The sequence below is a fragment of the Oncorhynchus gorbuscha genome, linkage group LG12 (genome assembly GCF_021184085.1).
Source record: "Oncorhynchus gorbuscha isolate QuinsamMale2020 ecotype Even-year linkage group LG12, OgorEven_v1.0, whole genome shotgun sequence".
Lineage (NCBI taxonomy): Eukaryota > Metazoa > Chordata > Actinopteri > Salmoniformes > Salmonidae > Oncorhynchus > Oncorhynchus gorbuscha.
The window spans coordinates 17,371,938-17,391,273 of NC_060184.1; the positions used below are offsets into that span (position 1 = coordinate 17,371,938).

The window sequence follows — 19,336 nt, forward strand, 5'->3', positions numbered from 1 at the left end:
CACACCATTGTTAATTGTATTTAGGTTACTTAAATTAAGAAATATATTTTGTTATTCCTTATCTCCACGTTGTCTCCCTTTTTGTTACGAACTTCAAGCCGATTCGTGACATTGTGCTGTATAGCTAATTCCTATGGTCATTCTTGACAATGACAATGATGGGAGTTGGCAAAATGGCACAAACACAAACATTATTCTTACATCAGCTAAATGTTTAGCATTTGATTCATGACAGAAGGGCACTCCTGTTAGACCATGTGATATCCATAGAGAAAGAAGATTCTCTTCCCCACAGAACCCAACGATGTCCACAGTGGGCCGACCTGCAATCCAGACACAAGTCATGTCAGGACTGTGTATGTAATGGAGTACAGAGGCTTCCTGGCGTGAGGCCATGTCATAGGCAGGGCACGACCAGAGAGAGAGAGTATATAAAGTGCATTCAGAAAGTATTCAAACCCCTTCCCTTTTTCCACATTTTCTTATGTTACATCCTTATTCTAAAATGTATTAAATAAAACAAATTCCTCATCAATCTGCACATAATACACCATAATGACAGACAGGTTAAAGAACAGTAATTCATAAAAACAGATACCTTATTTACATACATATTCAGACCCTTTGCTATGAAACGCCAAATTGAGCTCAGGTGCATCCTGTTTCCATTGATCATCCTTGAGATGTTTCTACAACTTGATTGGAGACCACCTGTAGTAAATTTAATTGATTGGACATGATTTGGAAAGGCACACACCTGTCTATACAAGGTCCCACAGTTGACGGTGCTTGTCAGAGCAAAAACCAAGCCATGAGGTTGAAGGAATTGTCCGTAGAGCTCCGAGACATGATTGTGTCGAGGCACAGATTTGGGGAAGGGTACCAAAACATTTCTGCAGCATTGACGGTCCCCAAGAACACACTGGCCTCCATCATTCTTAAATGGAAGAAGTTTGGAACCACCAAGACTCTTCCTAGAGCTGGTTGCCCATCTAAACTGAGCAATCGGGGGAGAAGGGCCTTGGTCAGGGATGTGACCAAGAACCCGATTGGACACACTCATCTCTAACCCTGACCCTAACACGTTCATGGGCCGCTTCGGCACACTCATCCCTAACCCTAACCCATTAATGGGTCGCTTGTACACGCTTAAGCTGAGGGAGAGAGAGATGGAGAAAGAGAGAGAAATAGAGTGTGTGAAAGAGAGAGAGAGGCAGCTGACCGGACATTCTTCCCTAATCCCGGTGTCCTGACCAATGCCAGCCTCTCCCATCCATGGGCCGTTTGGACACTCAAATTGGGCTCGCTCTGGGCTAAATAACAATCGCTCCCCCGAAGGCACAACAAGCTCTTGATGTTTACTATTTTTTACTGTTTATTCAAGAGGACCCTCCAAAAACAAGATGGTAGTTCAAGATACCCCCTAAGATAAAAAATGTCAAAGCCACTTGATACCAAGGCACTGGCATAATGCACTGACTGTTAACAGCTTAACTAAAGTTATCAGAAGGAAAGCTAGTACCAGAAGCACCACCCAGCCTCGGTAGGCCTACTACATATCTAGCCCCACACACTATCACTTCACCAGGATGAATGTTATCATACTGGAATGTGTCCCTTTGGTCTAATTCCCACTTCCAGGGTGACCTAAAATGACATTGCCATTTGGGACATGGGAACGGGAAGTTGACATGCGATCAAACCATGATCAAACTATAGTTATACGATATTTGAATGGATGATTGGACATGACGTTGGTTGATAGTCTGACATCTGTAGATCATATATACACCTAAGGGACTATTCAAATAAAGTGTGACCAAACCTTATGCTCTGATAGGATATGAAGGAAGGTGTGTGGTGATTACTAGACTACTAACCAGAGCACAGAGCAGGTCGACTGCCTCCAGCACCAGTTCCTGGTGTCCAATCCTGGTCACACCCAGTTCTAGCAGGTCCTGGTGGGAGATCTTCAACAGCTGCTCCCCGTCAATCTTCTCACGCTCAAAGTACGGGACATACTGCTGTAGGCTGTCGTCCAGGCCTGGGAAAGATAGATAGTGAGAGATGGAAAGAGGGAGGGGGAGGAGGTAGAGAGAGAGAGAGAGAGAGAGAGAGAGAGAGAGAGAGAGAGAGAGAGAGAGAGAGAGAGAGAGAGAGAGAGAGAGAGAGAGAGAGAGAGAGAGAGAGAGAGAGAGAGAGAGAGAGAGAGAGAGAGAGAGAGAGAGAGAGAAAGAAAGAAAAAGAAAGAAAAAGAGGGATAGAGAGAGAGAGAGAGAAAGAAAGAGGGAGAGAGAGGTAGAGAGGGATAAAGAGAGAGGTAGAGAGAGAGCGCGTGAGAGAGAGGTAGAGGAGAGAGAGAGACAGATGTAAGACAAAGAGCTTCTTTCAGAGTCCAAGACCTGTTATGATACCACACAAGTGTTGAAGAAAACACTGGTAGTGAGTCAATACAAGCTGTTTACCAGTCCATCACTCAGGCATTTCTCAGGATCGCACTGTCCAGCAATAACCAGAATCAAACTGATCTCTGACCACAAGAGACCACACATCTAGCCACCCAGAATCAAACTGATCTATGACCACTAGTGACCACACATCTAACCACCCAGAATTCCACACCGTACACATAGCAGCAGCGGTTATGACCATCACATACAGCATCTCATCTGATGTTCAGACATTCTGACCCAAACGACATTAACAACTGGTCCACAAAATGGACATGTTTGTAAATAGTGAATTAAAAAGCAACTGTCATCACATGGGACCATTAAAATCCCAGACAACCATTGCTCCGTTTGGCCTGGAATGCCACGCTATGCCACAGATGACTCACTTTGAAACTGCATCCCAAATGGCACCATATTTCTTAAGGGGACATAGGGAATATGGTGCCATAGTGCACTACCTTTGACCAGGGGGCATAGGGAATAGGGTGCCATTTGGGACAGATCTCCAGAATTTACGGAGCAGATGCCTCTTAACTAGCCTGTAATGTGTTGCCTTCTGCCACCTTTGTGTTAGCACAAGCCTTTGTGTTAGCACAAGCTAACACTAAAGCACTCTGGTTAATCTTTACACAACCAAAGTAATGTTTATAAGTGTTTTGACCTTTCACGAAGATAGAAGTGCTAAATATTAGATGAAATGCTCATTCTAAATGGTTGTTGAAAGAAATTAGCCCTGTGCCATTGGGTGGAGATGTAGGTGGGCGGAAAGTAATGCATGGGTCAGCTGACAAGACTTTATGTGTTGTCTATAAGGATGTGATGAAGGGATAAGGTAACTAGCATGCAGGATCACGTTTCAGACACCTGAGTAGGGCAATAATCTCTCTCAACAGCAAGAGAGGGCCAGCCAAAGTCACGCTACACAGCCCACCACCTGTTAATGATGACACACAACAGGTGATTCCCAAATGGCCAGAGCCCATCAAAAGTAATGCAAGATTCTCAGATTAATTTACAGTCATAAAACATTTGTATCATTCTTCAACCTTCTTGGGGTTTGGCTCAGTCCAATGTTGGGACAAACTTCAAAGCCCAACTAAACTTTTGCTTAGTGTGGATTACAATGTTGAAATACTGTATTTCAAAACATCCCTGTCTTCCTGCTTTAGGAAGGCTATTCCAAAAGAAAGACTTGTTGACTATTCCATCTGAGCGTTAATGACTTAACAGTCACTATGGTTACAGGCAAAGACGTCCCCACACACATTAAATATTTACATTGAGAGATCTGTGACCAGGCAAAGTATGTTGCTATCAGTTACAGTATACTGTACCTTCAAAAAGACACCAAACAACTGGTGCAGTTGGATGTCGATACAGACGTACATTAGGATCTTAATTTTAGCCAGTTTGCCACAGCATGAAAATAACCCTGCAGCAAAAAGAAATGTGAATTATCATGTTGATTATAATTATTGGACATTTTTGTAAGGGTTGATAAATTTTTCGTAAGGGAAAATCAAGTCTGAAATTTCGAAGTTGAAATTACAAACTTCAGAAGCCTTTTAAAATCTCAAACACACTACACATTTTAAATGTACTGCATTGCAGGAAAGTTGTCCTGCAACAGGGTGATCAAATGAAGATCCTACATCTGTATATAGGGTGCTTTGGAAATGAGTGAAGCACAAATGGAGCTAATTCTGGTTATTTAACTAGTGATGCAAAAAGGCAGAACTATTTAACTTCTGATAAGCTGCAAAATATCATTGTTTGTGTACTAGCTGTCCCTTAGCCGAATCAAATTGTACTCGTGCAATTGTATAGTTTGTTTATCAGGATTTCACATAATGTGTACAACCACCACCGCAACATCTTCTCTCAATGGATACATGTTGCAGCAGCTCTTAGATCATCAACACATCTGCTCAGTGTGAAAGCCCCTCAACACATCTGCTCAGTGTGAAAGCCCCTCAACACAACCGCTCAGTGTGAAAGCCCCTCAACACATCTGCTCAGTGTGAAAGCCCCTCAACACATCTGCTCAGTGTGAAAGCCCCTCAACACAACCGCTCAGTGTGAAAGCCCCTCAACACATCTGCTCAGTGTGAAAGCCCCTCAACACAACCGCTCAGTGTGAAAGCCCCTCAACACATCTGCTCAGTGTGAAAGCCCCTCAACACATCTGCTCAGTGTGAAAGCCCCTCAACACATCTGCTCAGTGTGAAAGCCCCTCAACACATCTGCTCAGTGTGAAAGCCCCTCAACACATCTGCTCAGTGTGAAAGCCCCTCAACCCATCCGCTCAGTGTGAAAGCCCCTCAACACATCTGCTCAGTGTGAAAGCCCCTCAACACATCCGCTCAGTGTGAAAGCCCCTCAACACATCTGCTCAGTGTGAAAGCCCCTCAACACATCTGCTCAGTGTGAAAGCCCCTCAACACATCTGCTCAGTGTGAAAGCCCCTCAACACATCTGCTCAGTGTGAAAGCCCCTCAACACATCTGCTCAGTGTGAAAGCCCCTCAACACATCTGCTCAGTGTGAAAGCCCCTCAACACAACCGCTCAGTGTGAAAGCGCCTCAACACATCTGCTCAGTGTGAAAGCCCCTTAACACATCCGCTCAGTGTGAAAGCCCCTCAACACAACCGCTCAGTGTGAAAGCCCCTCAACACATCTGCTCAGTGTGAAAGCCCCTCAACACGTCTGCTCAGTGTGAAAGCCCCTCAACAAATCTGCTCAGTGTGAAAGCCCCTCAACACATCTGCTCAGTGTGAAAGCCCCTCAACACATCTGCTCAGTGTGAAAGCCCCTCAACACATCTGCTCAGTGTGAAAGCCCCTCAACACATCTGCTCAGTGTGAAAGCCCCTTAACACAACCGCTCAGTGTGAAAGCCCCTCAACACATCTGCTCAGTGTGAAAGCCCCTTAACACAACCGCTCAGTGTGAAAGCCCCTCAACACATCTGCTCAGTGTGAAAGCCCCTCAACACATCTGCTCAGTGTGAAAGCCCCTTAACACATCTGTTCAGTGTGAAAGCCCCTTAACACACTTTATATTTCACATGTGAAAACGCGCCAAAAAATAGTCAGCCAAATGAAAAGCCTTCTAGTCTGGACACAGATCATGCCCGACCTACTCCCAAATTCTGTGGCTAACAGGCATATAGCAGAGTATGGGGGGGGGGGGGTAGTTTCTCATGGTTTTGTTACAAATGAGGGAATGGTGCAACCCTCTCTCTCTCTTTACTACCCTTCTTCCCATGAAGTATTCACAGCTCTGGCCCTCTGGCCTCACAACCAATGAACTGACAGTGGACTAGCCGTTTGTGTACAAAAGGCAGTAGCACAGTACGACTCTATTGCTTTTACACTGACCAACCTCTTTAACAGACAGAAGCATCTTAATTGTTTTCACTGCTCTATTGACAGTTGACAATAGCCCAATATTATACAAATGGCTCCAACTTGAGACAGCCCTTTAGGTAACTATGAGAACTTGATAAATTAGAACTCTGAATCCCCCGTTGACCAGTTAAATCAATGATCATGTTTTATCTCTTCTCTATGCATGTTCACAAAAACAGTGTTATAAAGTAGTGTTGAACTGTTTATGATGACGGAAATAACCCCATTACAGGATGAACCATGTAGTTCCTAAACTCAACAACAAAAGGGATCTTCGGCTATCCCCATAGGAACCAAAAGGGATCTTCGGCTATCCCCATAGGAACCAAAAGGGATCTTCGGCTATCCCCATAGGAACCAAAAGGGATCTTCGGCTATCCACATAGGAACCAAAAGGGATCTTCGGCTATCCCCATAGGAACCAAAAGGGATCTTCGGCTATCCCCATAGGAACCAAAAAGGATCTTCGGCTATCGCCATAGGAACCAAAAGGGATCTTCGGCTATCCCCATAGGAACCAAAAGGGATCTTCGGCTATCCCCATAGGAACCAAAAGGGATCTTCGGCTATCCCCATAGGAACCAAAAGGGATCTTCGGCTATCCCCATAGGAACCAAAAGGGATCGATCTGTAACCAGAAAAGGCTTGTCAAATAGTTATCCTATGAAGAACCCTTATTGGTTCTAGATAGAACATTTATTTCTAAGAGTGTATGAATATTGACCTCATTTGATTATGGAGATTGATGCAAAGAAGAAGTGGGTTACTGAGAAAATGTTTGAGGTCAGTAAACTCTTGTGCATGACTCAGGCTGCAATCACATTCCACAGAAAAATCCAGTTAATAATTTATCGGAAACATAAAAACAAACAAAGCCCAGACGCGTCCAGAATTTGATTGCTTTCCTCCTCAAGTGTTTCACTTTCCTTGCCGAGTAAACCATCTTCGATGTGTTTCGCTAGACTGTGTTGTGAGTGGTAACATTTAACCAACCAACTGTGATATGTGTGTTAACAAGCTAACAGCATGCATCCTGTCTATATTCAATAGGTTTGATAGATTGGACATTGAACTGAAGTGAACGCTGCCTCTGGCTTGTTCATCACATCACACAAAGGCACGTGTTGTGTGCCGTCTGGGGTAGACAGGCAATAAATGAGTGGAGTTTGGACCTGCAGAGCTGGGGTCAACAAAGGGAATATTTACTTCACCCTTCACAACAGAACAGAGGTGGTGGTTGTCGTCATTCGAAAGGAATTGAGAGTGGTTCTAAAGCATTCAGACTATTTATAGACTCCACCAACCCATTCAGAAAGGAGAGGAAATACCCTATCTCAGGAAAACAGAGGGAAAAGGATTTCCTTGACCACACAAAACAATTGTGTGTGTGTGTGTGTTCTGGGAAAAATCCAGAATTAGCGTAATAGTAGCCTATCCTATCAAAACAACCAGTGACAGACAGTGCCTACTCTTCACAGATCTCTCCAACATTTGGGGACTAGCAAAGAGGTTACAGGGTTGCCTTATGTACTGTAACAGGGTTAATTAATGGCATGTTTGTTCCCATGGAAACCCTTTTTCTGACTGATATAAACTGGTTGGGGACACTGTGTCCCTAGTGGCATCCTATTCCCTATATATTGAACTACTTTTGAACAGAGCCCTATTGCACTTCAGCGTGCCATTTGAGACTCAGGCACTGAAGGGAAAGCTTCCATGCCCTGCTATTTTGAGGAATGATTAGACATAAAACTGAGTCATAATAATAATACTAACTGAATAACAGCCTCTCCTATCTATGTTCCTATGTACGTCAGAGAAACTAATGGTAACACGTAAATAGTCCAGTGGCCATTTGATTAATTGTTCAACAGTCTTATGGATTGGGGGTAGAAGCTGTTAACGGACCTTTTGGACCTAGACTTGGCGCTACGGTACCGCTTGCCTATTATATAGGTCCTGGATGGCAGGAAGCTTGGCCCCAGTGATGTACTGGGCAGTTCGCACTACCATCTGTAGCGCCTTACAGTCAGATGCCGAGCAGTTGCCAAACCAGGCGGTGATGCAACTGGTCAGGATGCTCTCAATGGTGCAGCTGTAGAAGTTTTGAGGATCTGGGGACCCATGCCAAATATTTTCAGTCTCCTGAGGGGAAAAAGGCTTTGTAGTGCCCTCGTCACGACTGTCTTGGTGTGTTTGGACCATTATTTGGTGATGTGGACACCAAGGATCTTGAAACTCTCAACCCGCTCTACTACAGCCCTGTCGATGTGAATGTGGGCCTGTTCGGCCTGCCTTTTCCTGTAGTCCACGATTAGCTCCTTTGTCTTGCTCACATTGAGGGAGAGGTTGTTGTCCTGGCACCACACTGCCAGTTCTCTGACCTCATCGTTGTCAGTGATCATGCCTACCTGATCTACCGCCGTCAGCAAACTTAATGATGGTGTTGGAGTCGTGTTTGGCCACACAGTCATGGGTAAACAAGGAGTACAGGAGGTGACTAAGTACACACCCCTGAGGGGTCCCAGTGTTGAGGATCACCGTGGCAGACGTGTTGTTGCCACATGGGGGAGGCCCGTCAGGAAGTCCAGGATCCAGTTGCAGAGGGAGGTGGTTAAATAAAGGTGAAAAAAAAATGGAAAAAAAATAGTGATAATGTGGTCAACCATTAGTGTGTACTGCGTAGTGATAATGTGGTCAACCATTAGTGTGTACTGCATAGTGATAACCCGTAGTGATAATGTGGTCAACCATTAGTGTGTACTGCGTAGTGATAATGTGGTCAACCATTAGTGTGTACTGCATAGTGATAACCCGTAGTGATAATGTGGTCAACCATTAGTGTGTACTGCGTAGTGATAATGTGGTCAACCATTAGTATAGCATCATGCCAATAAGGTGTTTAGTACATCTGTTACGTGTAAATGCAGCTGCCTATCCCAACTATCTTCCTTTATTCAATACAATTACTTTGAAGACGTTCTGGTGGTGTCATTAAGCTGTAATCAATTTAAACAACATGACCTTTGTAGTCGTTAGTGACCAGTGGTCACACATAACTGCAACCGGTAGGTAAGTGTATGTGACGTGTCACCCTATTTATTTTACCTTTATTTAACTAGGCAAGTCAGTTAAGAACAAATTCTTATTTTCAATGACGGCCTAGGAACAGTGGGTTAACTGCCTGTTCAGGGGCAGAACGACAGATTTGTGGACTGTGGAAGTAGGTGGAAGAGTCTTATAACGCAGACTCAGGTGTCTCCAAGATGAAACTTGGGATGGATCCTAAATGGAACCCTATTCCCTATAGTGCGCTACTTTTGACCCATGCGGCTAAGGTCAGAAGTAGTGCACTATATAGGGAATAGAGTGCCCTTTGGGACACACACTTGGTCCTCCTCCTCCCTCTAAACAAGCACATAAACTGGATGCTCCTGTCCTGTGGGAAGAAGTGTCATGCATACAGTCTTCCTTATCCAAAAGATAACAGTGAGTGTGTCATGTCACGCCCAAATGAAAAATATCAAAAGGGCAAATCTATATTTATCTAATAGAATAAGGATAACCGCTTGATAACAACCCTTATTTCAAAGTGATTAATGTATGCCTTTCTTTTCTTCAGTAAATAACTCAACAGAACTGGCAGTTGCATGACCTAAATCTATAGTCTTGAATCTTGATTTTCAATCAATCACAATCATCCTCTATAATCGCACCTGCCAGAAGAGCATGGGAAAATGCAGACTTGCCTGAGCGTGTTTCTCACTAATGTTTACTTCTACTGTATCTGAGTTATACATTTTCAAAGTTCATCTCATATATAAGGGGCAGGATATATAAAACACACTATTACTGTTCATTGTCAATTATTTCCCTGATGTTCCCATTATTACACTCTGGTTATTTATATGTTTATAAAAATCGAATTAAATCAAAATAAATTGTCACATGCGCAGAATACAACAGGTGTAGACCTTAAAGTGAAATGCTTACTTACAAGCCCTTAACCCAACAATGCTTTAAGAAGTTTTAAGAAAAATTATTGTTAAGTAAAAAATAGATAAGTAAAAAATATAAAATAAAAGTAACAAATAATTAAACAGCAGCAGTAAAATAACAATAGCAAGAGTACAGAGTCAATGTGGGGGGGCACCAGTTGAGGTAATTGAGGTAATATGTACATGTAGGTAGAGTTAAAGTGACTATGTATAGATAATAAATAGAGAGTAGCAGCAGCGTAAAAGAGGGGTCTGGGTAGCTCTCGATAGACGGCTTGGGTTCTTTCACTGGGACAACCCTCCTAGGACAATTAAAGGAAGACAGCAGTACCATCTGAATAAAGACAGCTTCCTTCATTTCCATCTACTAGATGCTAATTCAAGGGACTCTGATGCTCCACTCTTCTTAATGGGGAGAGCTGCTAACAGGTCAAGTGTATCATAATGTCATCAATCACAGCTTAACGACACATCAATATGAACGCCTGCCGTAAATGCTGACACAATGGCCATGCAGGGGTTGTGTGGAATGTACTGTCAGATCCTCTACAGACACTGTCTCATCTAGGGTTGCAAAGGGTCGGAAACTTTTCGGTAAATTTCCGGAATTTTCCCAGAAATTGTCCATGGGAAGTTAAGCCTGGGAATTTAGGGAAATTCACTTAAATTAATCAAAAAAGATAGCTTGTAACAGTGAAACTTTTTTGTGGGATACACATAAAGCAATTCTAGATCTTATGGCATATTTTAGTTAAACTATCCCCAATTCAATGGAATTGCAACCCTCTGCATGCACAATGCATTCTTCCATCACATGCACTCTTCCATCACATGTACAGCTGATTCTCAAGATCTTGCACACTAATGAGATGCTATTGAGCCCACACTACTACACTGTCTGGGCCAAGGACTACATGCTTTCTGGTAAGTTTTGATTATATACTGGGTGGGGTGAATATATTTTATCAGACATACAATTACTTTTTGTTAACTAGTAAATAGTAGCCTACAGCAAAGTGTGTTTAAATCCTTTTTAACTTGTTAAGAATTTTTGCTAGTTAGTTTTTGCTACCATGTGGGTTTTAGCTTGCTTGAGCCTGATAACTGAGGAGTGTTAATTCACCTGTTTAGATACATGTTACATTTGAAAACATTTATCTTACAAAGCAGTTGTTTAATCCAACTGCTTAACTATTTATCTGTACATGGAATTGTATTTTTTTAAATAAATTTGATTCATTTTTTCCTAATCTTTACAGGAAAATGCCACGGGCACTATCTGATGTTGGAGACATTTCACTGCAGCTAATGTAGAAGGAAAAGCTATGTACATGTGCAAATACTGTGCCAAAGCATATGTGAAGAATGCAACAAAGATGCAGAATAATCTGGCCAAGTGCATAAAGTTCCCTCAGCACTCACAACAAGCAACCTCTGACAAAAGTCTCTCTACTTCTATTCGAGGTGAAAATGATGAATCAGACACCTTATCGATAGCAACAGCTCATGGTCCTCCTGGAATCAGAAGTTATTTTGACCTAATGGAGGAACGTAGTAAAAGAAATGCTGATGAATGTCTTGCTCAAGCTGGGTATGCAACTGGTTCACCTCTGATGCCCAATGTGTATTGGAAGAGATTTCTGAATGTTCTTCACCCAGCATACACCCCTCCAACCAAACATGCTTTATCTACTAATTTCCTGGATGCAGAGTTCAACAGAGTTCAAGTGAATGTCAAGCAAATCATAGAGAAAGCAGACTGTATTGCAATCATCTCTGATGGGTGGTCGATTGTTCGTGGGCAAGGAATAATTAACTACATCATCTCCACCTCTCAACCAGTATTCTACAAGAGCACAGACACAAAAGACAACAGACACACCGGTTTCTACATTGCAGATGAGTTGAAGGCAGTCATCAATTCTCACCATGTTATGTTCTGACCATGTTATTGTCTGACTATGTTATTGTCTGACCATGTTATGTTCTGACCATGTTATTGTCTGACTATGTTATTGTCTGACCATGTTATGCTCTGACCATGTTATCCTCTCACCATGTTATGTTCTGACCATGTTATTGTCTGACCATGTTATTGTCTGACCATGTTATCCTCTGACCATGTTATTGTCTGACCATGTTATTGTCTGACCATATTATCCTCTGACCATGTTATGTTCTGACCACGTTATCCTCTGGCCATGATATCCTTTCACCATGTTATCCTCTGGTCATGTGTAGACTAGATCTCCAGTACTTCTCTCACCATGTTATCCTCTGACCACGTTATCCTCTGACCACGTTATCCTCTGACCATGTTATGGCGCTTGTAACGCCAGGGTAGTGGGTTCGATCCCCGGGACCACCCATACGTAGAATGTATGCACACATGACTGTAAGTCGCTTTGGATAAAAGCGTCTGCTAAATGGCATATATTTATCAATGACCTTGGGCCACAGAAGATATTTGCACTTGTGACAGACAATGCTGTGAACATGAAGGCTGCTTGGTCTAAAGTGGAGGAGTCCTACCCTCATGCATTGAATCTGCTCCTCAAGGACATCATGGCACTGAAAACAATGGATACACTCTACAAGACAGCTATGGAAATGGTTAGGTAGGTGAAGAGTCATCAAGTTATAGCAGCAATCTACCTCACTGAGCACAGTGAGAAGAATAAGAGCACCACACCGAAGCTGCCCAGCGACATCCTTTAGGGTGGTGTTGTCATCATTTTGACAGTCTCCTGGAGGGGACTTGTCTCCAAGAAATGGCCATATCACAGTCTGCTGATATGGACAGCCCCATCAAGAGGATCATCAGCCTTAAACTCCTGAAACCTATAGCAGTAGCTATGGCACGGATTGAGGGAGACAATGACATCCTGTCTGATGTTCACACTCTGCTTGCAGATGTAAGAGAAGAAATCCGTACTGCCCTGCCCATTTCACTGTTGCTCCAAGCAGAGGAAACTGCAGTTCTGAAATACATCAAAAAGCTGAAGACTTCTGCCTGAAACCCATACACGCTGCAGCGTACATGTTGGTCCCCAAGTATGTTGGGATGAGCATCCTGTTTGGTGCAGAGCTCAACAAGGCCTACTGTATGGTGTCATCACTACCGTGTCTCTCCACCTTGCCCTGGATGAGGGCAAAGTTCTTGGCAGTCCTTCAATATTCCCTTTATTTTGTTGTTCAGTGAAATCATCCCATGTGAAGAGTCAACTCATTTAATTAAAGTTCAAGTCGTAACTAAATTGTTTTTACATTTCTATTGGAAGGATTTAATCATTTGCAATTTTGACTACTGGCCATCCGTGATATCAAAATGATAGTTTTAGGCATGTTTTGCGGCTATACAGTGTTAGTTTAGATTTACAATGTTTACAACCATTGGAGTAAAACAAGCTTATATGTTGGGTTCTGATGGGGTTGTACTAAGCTCATTATGCATTCATGAGTTATATTCTTCAAGAATCAATGGATATATATCATTAATTTATTTTAAAAAAATTAAATGGATGTAGAAACTGCAGATTGACCCTTTTAAGGTAGCCTGCCAGTGAGTTCATAAAAGGTGACCGTTGAGCTTTGGTTGTCAAAAACACATAGTGAGCACATGTACGTCAAAGTAAGCATAAACCCTTCTCCCCGTTGGCACACAATTTCCTTTCATCATCAAATGTAATTTTAAAATGGCTTTAAAGGTGAGACTTAATAGCTGCCCAAACAAGCAATAAAACAGAATGTTACCAAGTATTAATACGATACCTAGGCTGCTTCTAATAGATACCGATTGTCAAATTTGCAACTTTTGTTGCTATTTGTAAAATAGACTAGTGTAGACTAGTGTAGACTAACATTGATACGCTTACTTACGGCCCTTCCCAACAATCCCGAGAGAAAAAAAACACATAATTAAAGCAGAAAGTTTGACAATTAATTAATTAACAGGCAATTAACTATGCAATAGCCGAACAACGAATTATATAGCTAAAGTGAAACAAACATAGGCTATTCAAAAAATGTATTACACATTAGGCTAATATAATGGTAACAGTGTATGTTACCATTAGGAAGGCTTATCAACTCACCTCTTATCCACTCTACAACTTGTTTAGAAGTCCACGTTGTTATGGGATCCATCTTTGAAATGCTGCTCTCTAAAATTGAACCGGCTTTTTTTTCTTTGTCTTTTAGGTTAGTTTAGATGAAAAATCAGTAATATAGTAGGCATAATAGACACGTAACTACGACGAAATGACATGAACATAGTCCTATCACGCACGCCTCTCCCGCTACAGCCCGGATGACAGACCGATCGCATGTGGGGAAACAACAAGTTTACAGTGGAGCAGGGCAAACCTGAGAAGGGGCGGGAGTATCCGATTACAGATCAGGTCATCAAGCCTATTCTACTAAAACCGTTACATATATCAATTCTACTAGAGTCCATTGCAGGCAAATAGCGAAGTTTATTGTGAAACTTCATGAATGTACTAATCAACAGGTTTCTATGACAATAATACAGTACACTAACCTAACCTAACCTAACCTAACCTAACCTAACCTAACCTAACCTAACCTAACCTAACCTAACCTAACCTAACCTAACCTAACCTATCCTAACCTATCCTAACCTAACCTAACCTAAACTATCTTATCCTAACCTAACCTAACCTACTATTGTGGTCCTTCTGTAGCTCAGTTGGTAGACAACATAGTGGGTTCAATTCCCGTGTTGTATGCAAATGACTGTATCTCAAATTTATTATTATTTATTATTATTTTATGAACAACATGTGACGTGTTAGAAATGAATCTCAAACTTTCTCAGGACAGATTCTCACACAACAGTTTGATCGAGTGGTCTCTAATTAGACTCCTCATATTTTCTAAGTCTTAAACCATCTATTCATGTGTTGGGTGTTGCCTGATGTGACTTTTTTAGGTCCCAAAAGTTTCCCATGGGAAGAGTGCAGGCAACATTGATGTGGGGGCAGTGATATCACACAAGACATGAGGGGACAGGACATTAAAGGGTTTTATGGGGATTTGGGGTAACATGGGTTATGAGAATATTTTTTAGATGACAAGGGTGTAAATGAACAACAACACAATTTATTGTTGGTGGGTGTCATGTTTAATTGAATCAATAAGTTCATAATTATTTTGGGGGGGACTGAATAAATGACAGGCTTTGCCACTATATCTAGAAACATTGTAGCATTAATTTGTCTAGCAATACAATCCACAACCTGTAAAACATCTTGAGAAGTAAAAGTTTTATTTAAGGAAAGACTGCCCTCTTCTGACAACATAAGGTTGGTTGTCTTCTGCTACTGTATGGAGACTAGCCTACTACCCACTGGGCACACTTGGGTTGAATCAATGTTGTTTCCATGTCATTTCAATGGAGTTACCTTGAACCAACCTGGAATAGACTTTGAATTGATCAACCCAGTTTCACAGATTATTGTGAAATAGACACAAAGTCCATTTTTTTCATGTGCAGTACACACATTTCTATACAGTGCATTTCAATCACAGATAAAGACAGTAAGTTACTTACAGTTTTTAACAATCACTTTGGCACTAATTTCATAACCTTATGGTCATTTTTCAAAACTCTAGACACAAAACTCAAAACGGTCATCACTTGTAACACAGGCTGTCCAATGTTCAAAACATTGCATTGTGCATTCATATCTTTAAAGAAACCCTGCACTTGCAGAATCATTGGTTCAAATAACTTGTTTATCATGAAATACCATAGGAACATTAATTTAGATCACCCACACGCAAGATACCGATAGTTTCACTGTATAGTTGTTCGTTCAATCATTAAATATTGTAGTACAAAATATGTGATACATGTTTCATTATGGTAAGACACATAAATACATCACTGTAAAATAACTACTAGAGAGAATACTACAGACACAGTGGAATCATTGAACAGAATATTAAATTTATTGATGAAATACAATAAAATCACACCATAGGTTTCTTTGAATCAAAGCAAAAATAATTCGCTACAAAAAAAGAAAAAGCAGTTAAAGGTCAACTGCAGTGTTCCTCACCTGGCTTACTGTAAAACATCACTGCAGTGTTCCTCACCTGGCTTACTGTAAAACATCACTGCAGTGTTCCTCACCTGGCTTACTGTAAAACATCACTGCAGTGTTCCTCACCTGGCTTACTGTAAAACATCACTGCAGTGTTCCTGACCTGGCTTACTGTAAAACATCACTGCAGTGTTCCTCACCTGGCTTACTGTAAAACATCACTGCAGTGTTACTGACTTGGCTTACTGTAAAACATCACTGCAGTGTTCCTCACCTGGCTTACTGTAAAACATCACTGCAGTGTTCCTCACCTGGCTTACTGTAAAACATCACTGCAGTGTTCCTCACCTGGCTTACTGTAAAACATCACTGCAGTGTTCCTCACCTGGCTTACTGTAAAAAGCAAAACAAAGGATTGATTACTGTACTTCTATATTTCCTTCAAACCTGTCTTGTGGATTTGGCCACATGTTCTCATCCACAATGGATGTTTTCATTAGCCAAACATCTTGGGAAGAATCTTCGGGCATGGGGAATCCAGGCCTGACGCTGGTCTGCCATGATATCATTGCATGCGTCATCCATGGCCTGGAGAAGGGTGGCTTGTTCGTTAGGGCGCCTATCATATACCTTCCACCTCCATGTGGAGAAACATTCCTCAATCGTGTTAAGGAAAGGAGAGAATGGGGGTAAATTGTGGATGGGCCTGAAACCATGCTTGAGCATGGTGGAATCTGACATTATCCCACACAATGACATACTGTAGGTCATGCCATCAGCTCTACAGACCTGATTTAGCTCATCAAGGAAGGTTACATTCAAACAGCGAATCATGTGGCTGCCTGCAACTCAATATATAGAGTATATAGAGTAGAGAGCTGTAGATGTTGTTCGACCTAACATTAGAACGGGCAAGATGCGTAATCTAAGCAACTTGATTGTTGATGCCACACATGGTGATTCCAGTATCTCAGAAACAGCTGCCTTCCTGGGAGTTTTACGCACTACAGTCTCTAGAGTTTACAGAGAACGGTGCGATAAACAAAACACATTCAGTGAGCGGCAGTTCTGTGGGCAGAAACACCTTGTTAATGAGAGAGGTCAGAGGAGAATGTCCAGACTCATTCAAGCTAACAGAAAGGCCTCAAACGCTCAAATAACAGCTGTTTAAAACAGTCGTGAGAAGAAGATCTCTTAACGTACAACACCTTGAATAATTCAGGCTGTTGTGAAGGCAGGGGGGTCCTACCCAGTACTAGATAGGTGTACCTAATGAAGAGTGTACAGTAATGTCAAGTCTGAAAACATGGTCTGGAAAAGTGGTACATGGGACAATAGAAACAGTGTCTGATAAAGAATGATGATGAAATATTACATCCATAGATAATGTAGTCCAATTGGTTCACGTTCCACAGTAATTGGTGTCAGTGGATCTCGTTATCCTGAAACTTTCATGATCTAAACATGGAATATTGTTCGTCAGTTTCCATAAAACTATGCATTAAGAGTAATGCAACAGTTACTTTCATATTGAGCAGTTGTATCAATTGATAGTTAGATCATTGTAATGAAATTAATAGACTGTCATCTCAGATGTAATGTGTGAATTGTATTTTGAAATGGTAATACTTTGATGTTTAGTTGTGTCATTTTGAACAGGTGATTTTAGTCCAATGAACAAATGATCTTATCTTTATGTGTATTGTATCCAAGCAATTGGAAAACATGGTAGAGTTTTGAAAAATTTGCATTTTGATCATTGGTTGTGAGTTTTGTGTCTATAGAGTTTGAAAATGACATCAAGATCCCGAAATTAGTGCCAAAGTGATTGTAAAAAACTGTAATAAGACAGAAACAAGGGAGGTTTGTAGGGGGGTATGGGTGGGTGTACAATGCGAACGTCTAGCAATGCAGTGTGTTTGAATCTCATAACGGATAACTAGTATTTTCGCTACTCTGCAACTACTTACTATGTAAGCTAAGCTAACCCTGTAAGCATGTAAGCTAACCCTTCCCATATAACATAACTCCTCAACCTAACCATTTAACTTCTTAGCTAGCATGTTAACTCACCCTAACCTTAAGCCCTAAACCTAACCCTAAACTTAACCCCTAACCTTAACCCCTAGCCTAACTAACGTTGGTAACCTAGCTAGCTTTGCTAATTTTAGCCACAACAAATTGGAATTTGTGTAATGTACCAAATGGGTTATGAAGAAAGAAAATCATGTAATACACACTAAATGCGTAATGATGAAAATCGTGTAACATACATGAAAAAGTGAACTTTTTTGGAAGACTGTCAAAAATGTGTGTCTATTTCACAATAAACTGTCACAGTGTGTCGGAATTTATGTCTGTGCCCATTGGGTAATAACAGCTGTAGGATTTTAATTTGAGCCGGCGTCACAAGGGCACAGCGCTCAGGTTGATCAATGCAGCAGTTTGTCCTTCGGTTGGTTTTGTTGTTAGGAGTGGAAAACCATGTCCTTTATGAGAGCTGCACAGAGAGGGAAAATAGACATTCTCTGTAACAATAGTGTGCACGCGTATACAATTTATTACATAAACAAGCTTCTGAAGCCTTTTTAAACCTCAAATACACTACACGTTTTAAATGTACTGCATTGCAGGAAGGTTCTCCTGCACCAGGTGTACAATGCGAACATCTAGCAACCCAAAGGTTTTCACTAGTACACCCTCTCCAGCCTCTAGGTCATCAGGCTGCTGATTATCCCGCACACCTGTTACCATCGTCTCGCGCACCTGTGCCTCATGACACTCACCTGGACTCCATCACCTCCTTGATTATCTTCTCTATATCTGTCACTGGCCTTGGTTCTTTCCTCAGGTGTTATTGACTCTGTTTTCATGTCGGTGCGTTGTTTGTGTTTCAAGTTTCGTGTTTATTGTTTCTTTTATTTATTAAAACACTCACTCCCTGAACTTGCTTCCCGACTCTCAGCGCACTCGTTACACATCTGTACTTGACTTTAGCAGTTGGAGAACACTTGAAAGGGAAGTCAATGCTAACTCCCACAAAATACATGTACCAACTAGAAAAATTAGTTGGTATTTACATTATCTCCATAGCAAAATTGCTCAGATTGGCTATTTGGAACAAACACTATCTTTACGTGAAACTGTCGGTGAGACTGTTCATTGAGGCTCAGAGTCATATAATTACATACAGAATACAATATAATAGGATCGCTATGCAGACTAAATTAGGACAAGCAAGACATAGCATACAGACAGAGCAACATAGAACAAAAAGCAGCAAGACAAAATTCATAAAAGCAACAAAGTGTTTCCACACCTCACAAGCTACAGACAACAGACAACATGGAAAGCGGCGACACACAGCTAGGGACCATGTTCACAAATCTGATTGACCTTTAGCCATG

The 19,336-nt window shown here is 41.6% G+C and overlaps 1 protein-coding gene across 4 annotated transcripts in view; it reads right to left on the reverse strand.

Moving 5' to 3' along the window:
• LOC123990618 (connector enhancer of kinase suppressor of ras 3-like) overlaps positions 1-14,199 on the reverse strand; it is a 40,509-nt gene extending 26,310 nt beyond the window's left edge. Inside the window, exons 1-3 of one of the 4 annotated variants that reach the window (XM_046291256.1) lie at positions 13,956-14,199; positions 3,788-3,885; positions 1,881-2,044 (exon numbers count right to left, since the gene is read on the reverse strand). Coding sequence is in view for 2 of the 4 variants with exons in the window: in XM_046291253.1 (XP_046147209.1) it covers positions 1,881-2,044; positions 13,956-14,007 (216 nt within the window). In the remaining 2 variants the exon portion in view is untranslated. Of the gene's footprint in view, positions 1-1,880; positions 2,045-3,787; positions 6,492-13,955 lie in introns of all 4 variants that reach the window. The other 3 variants (XM_046291255.1, XM_046291253.1, XM_046291254.1) reach the window with 3 other exon arrangements.
• Between the last annotated feature and the right edge of the window lie 5,137 nt (positions 14,200-19,336).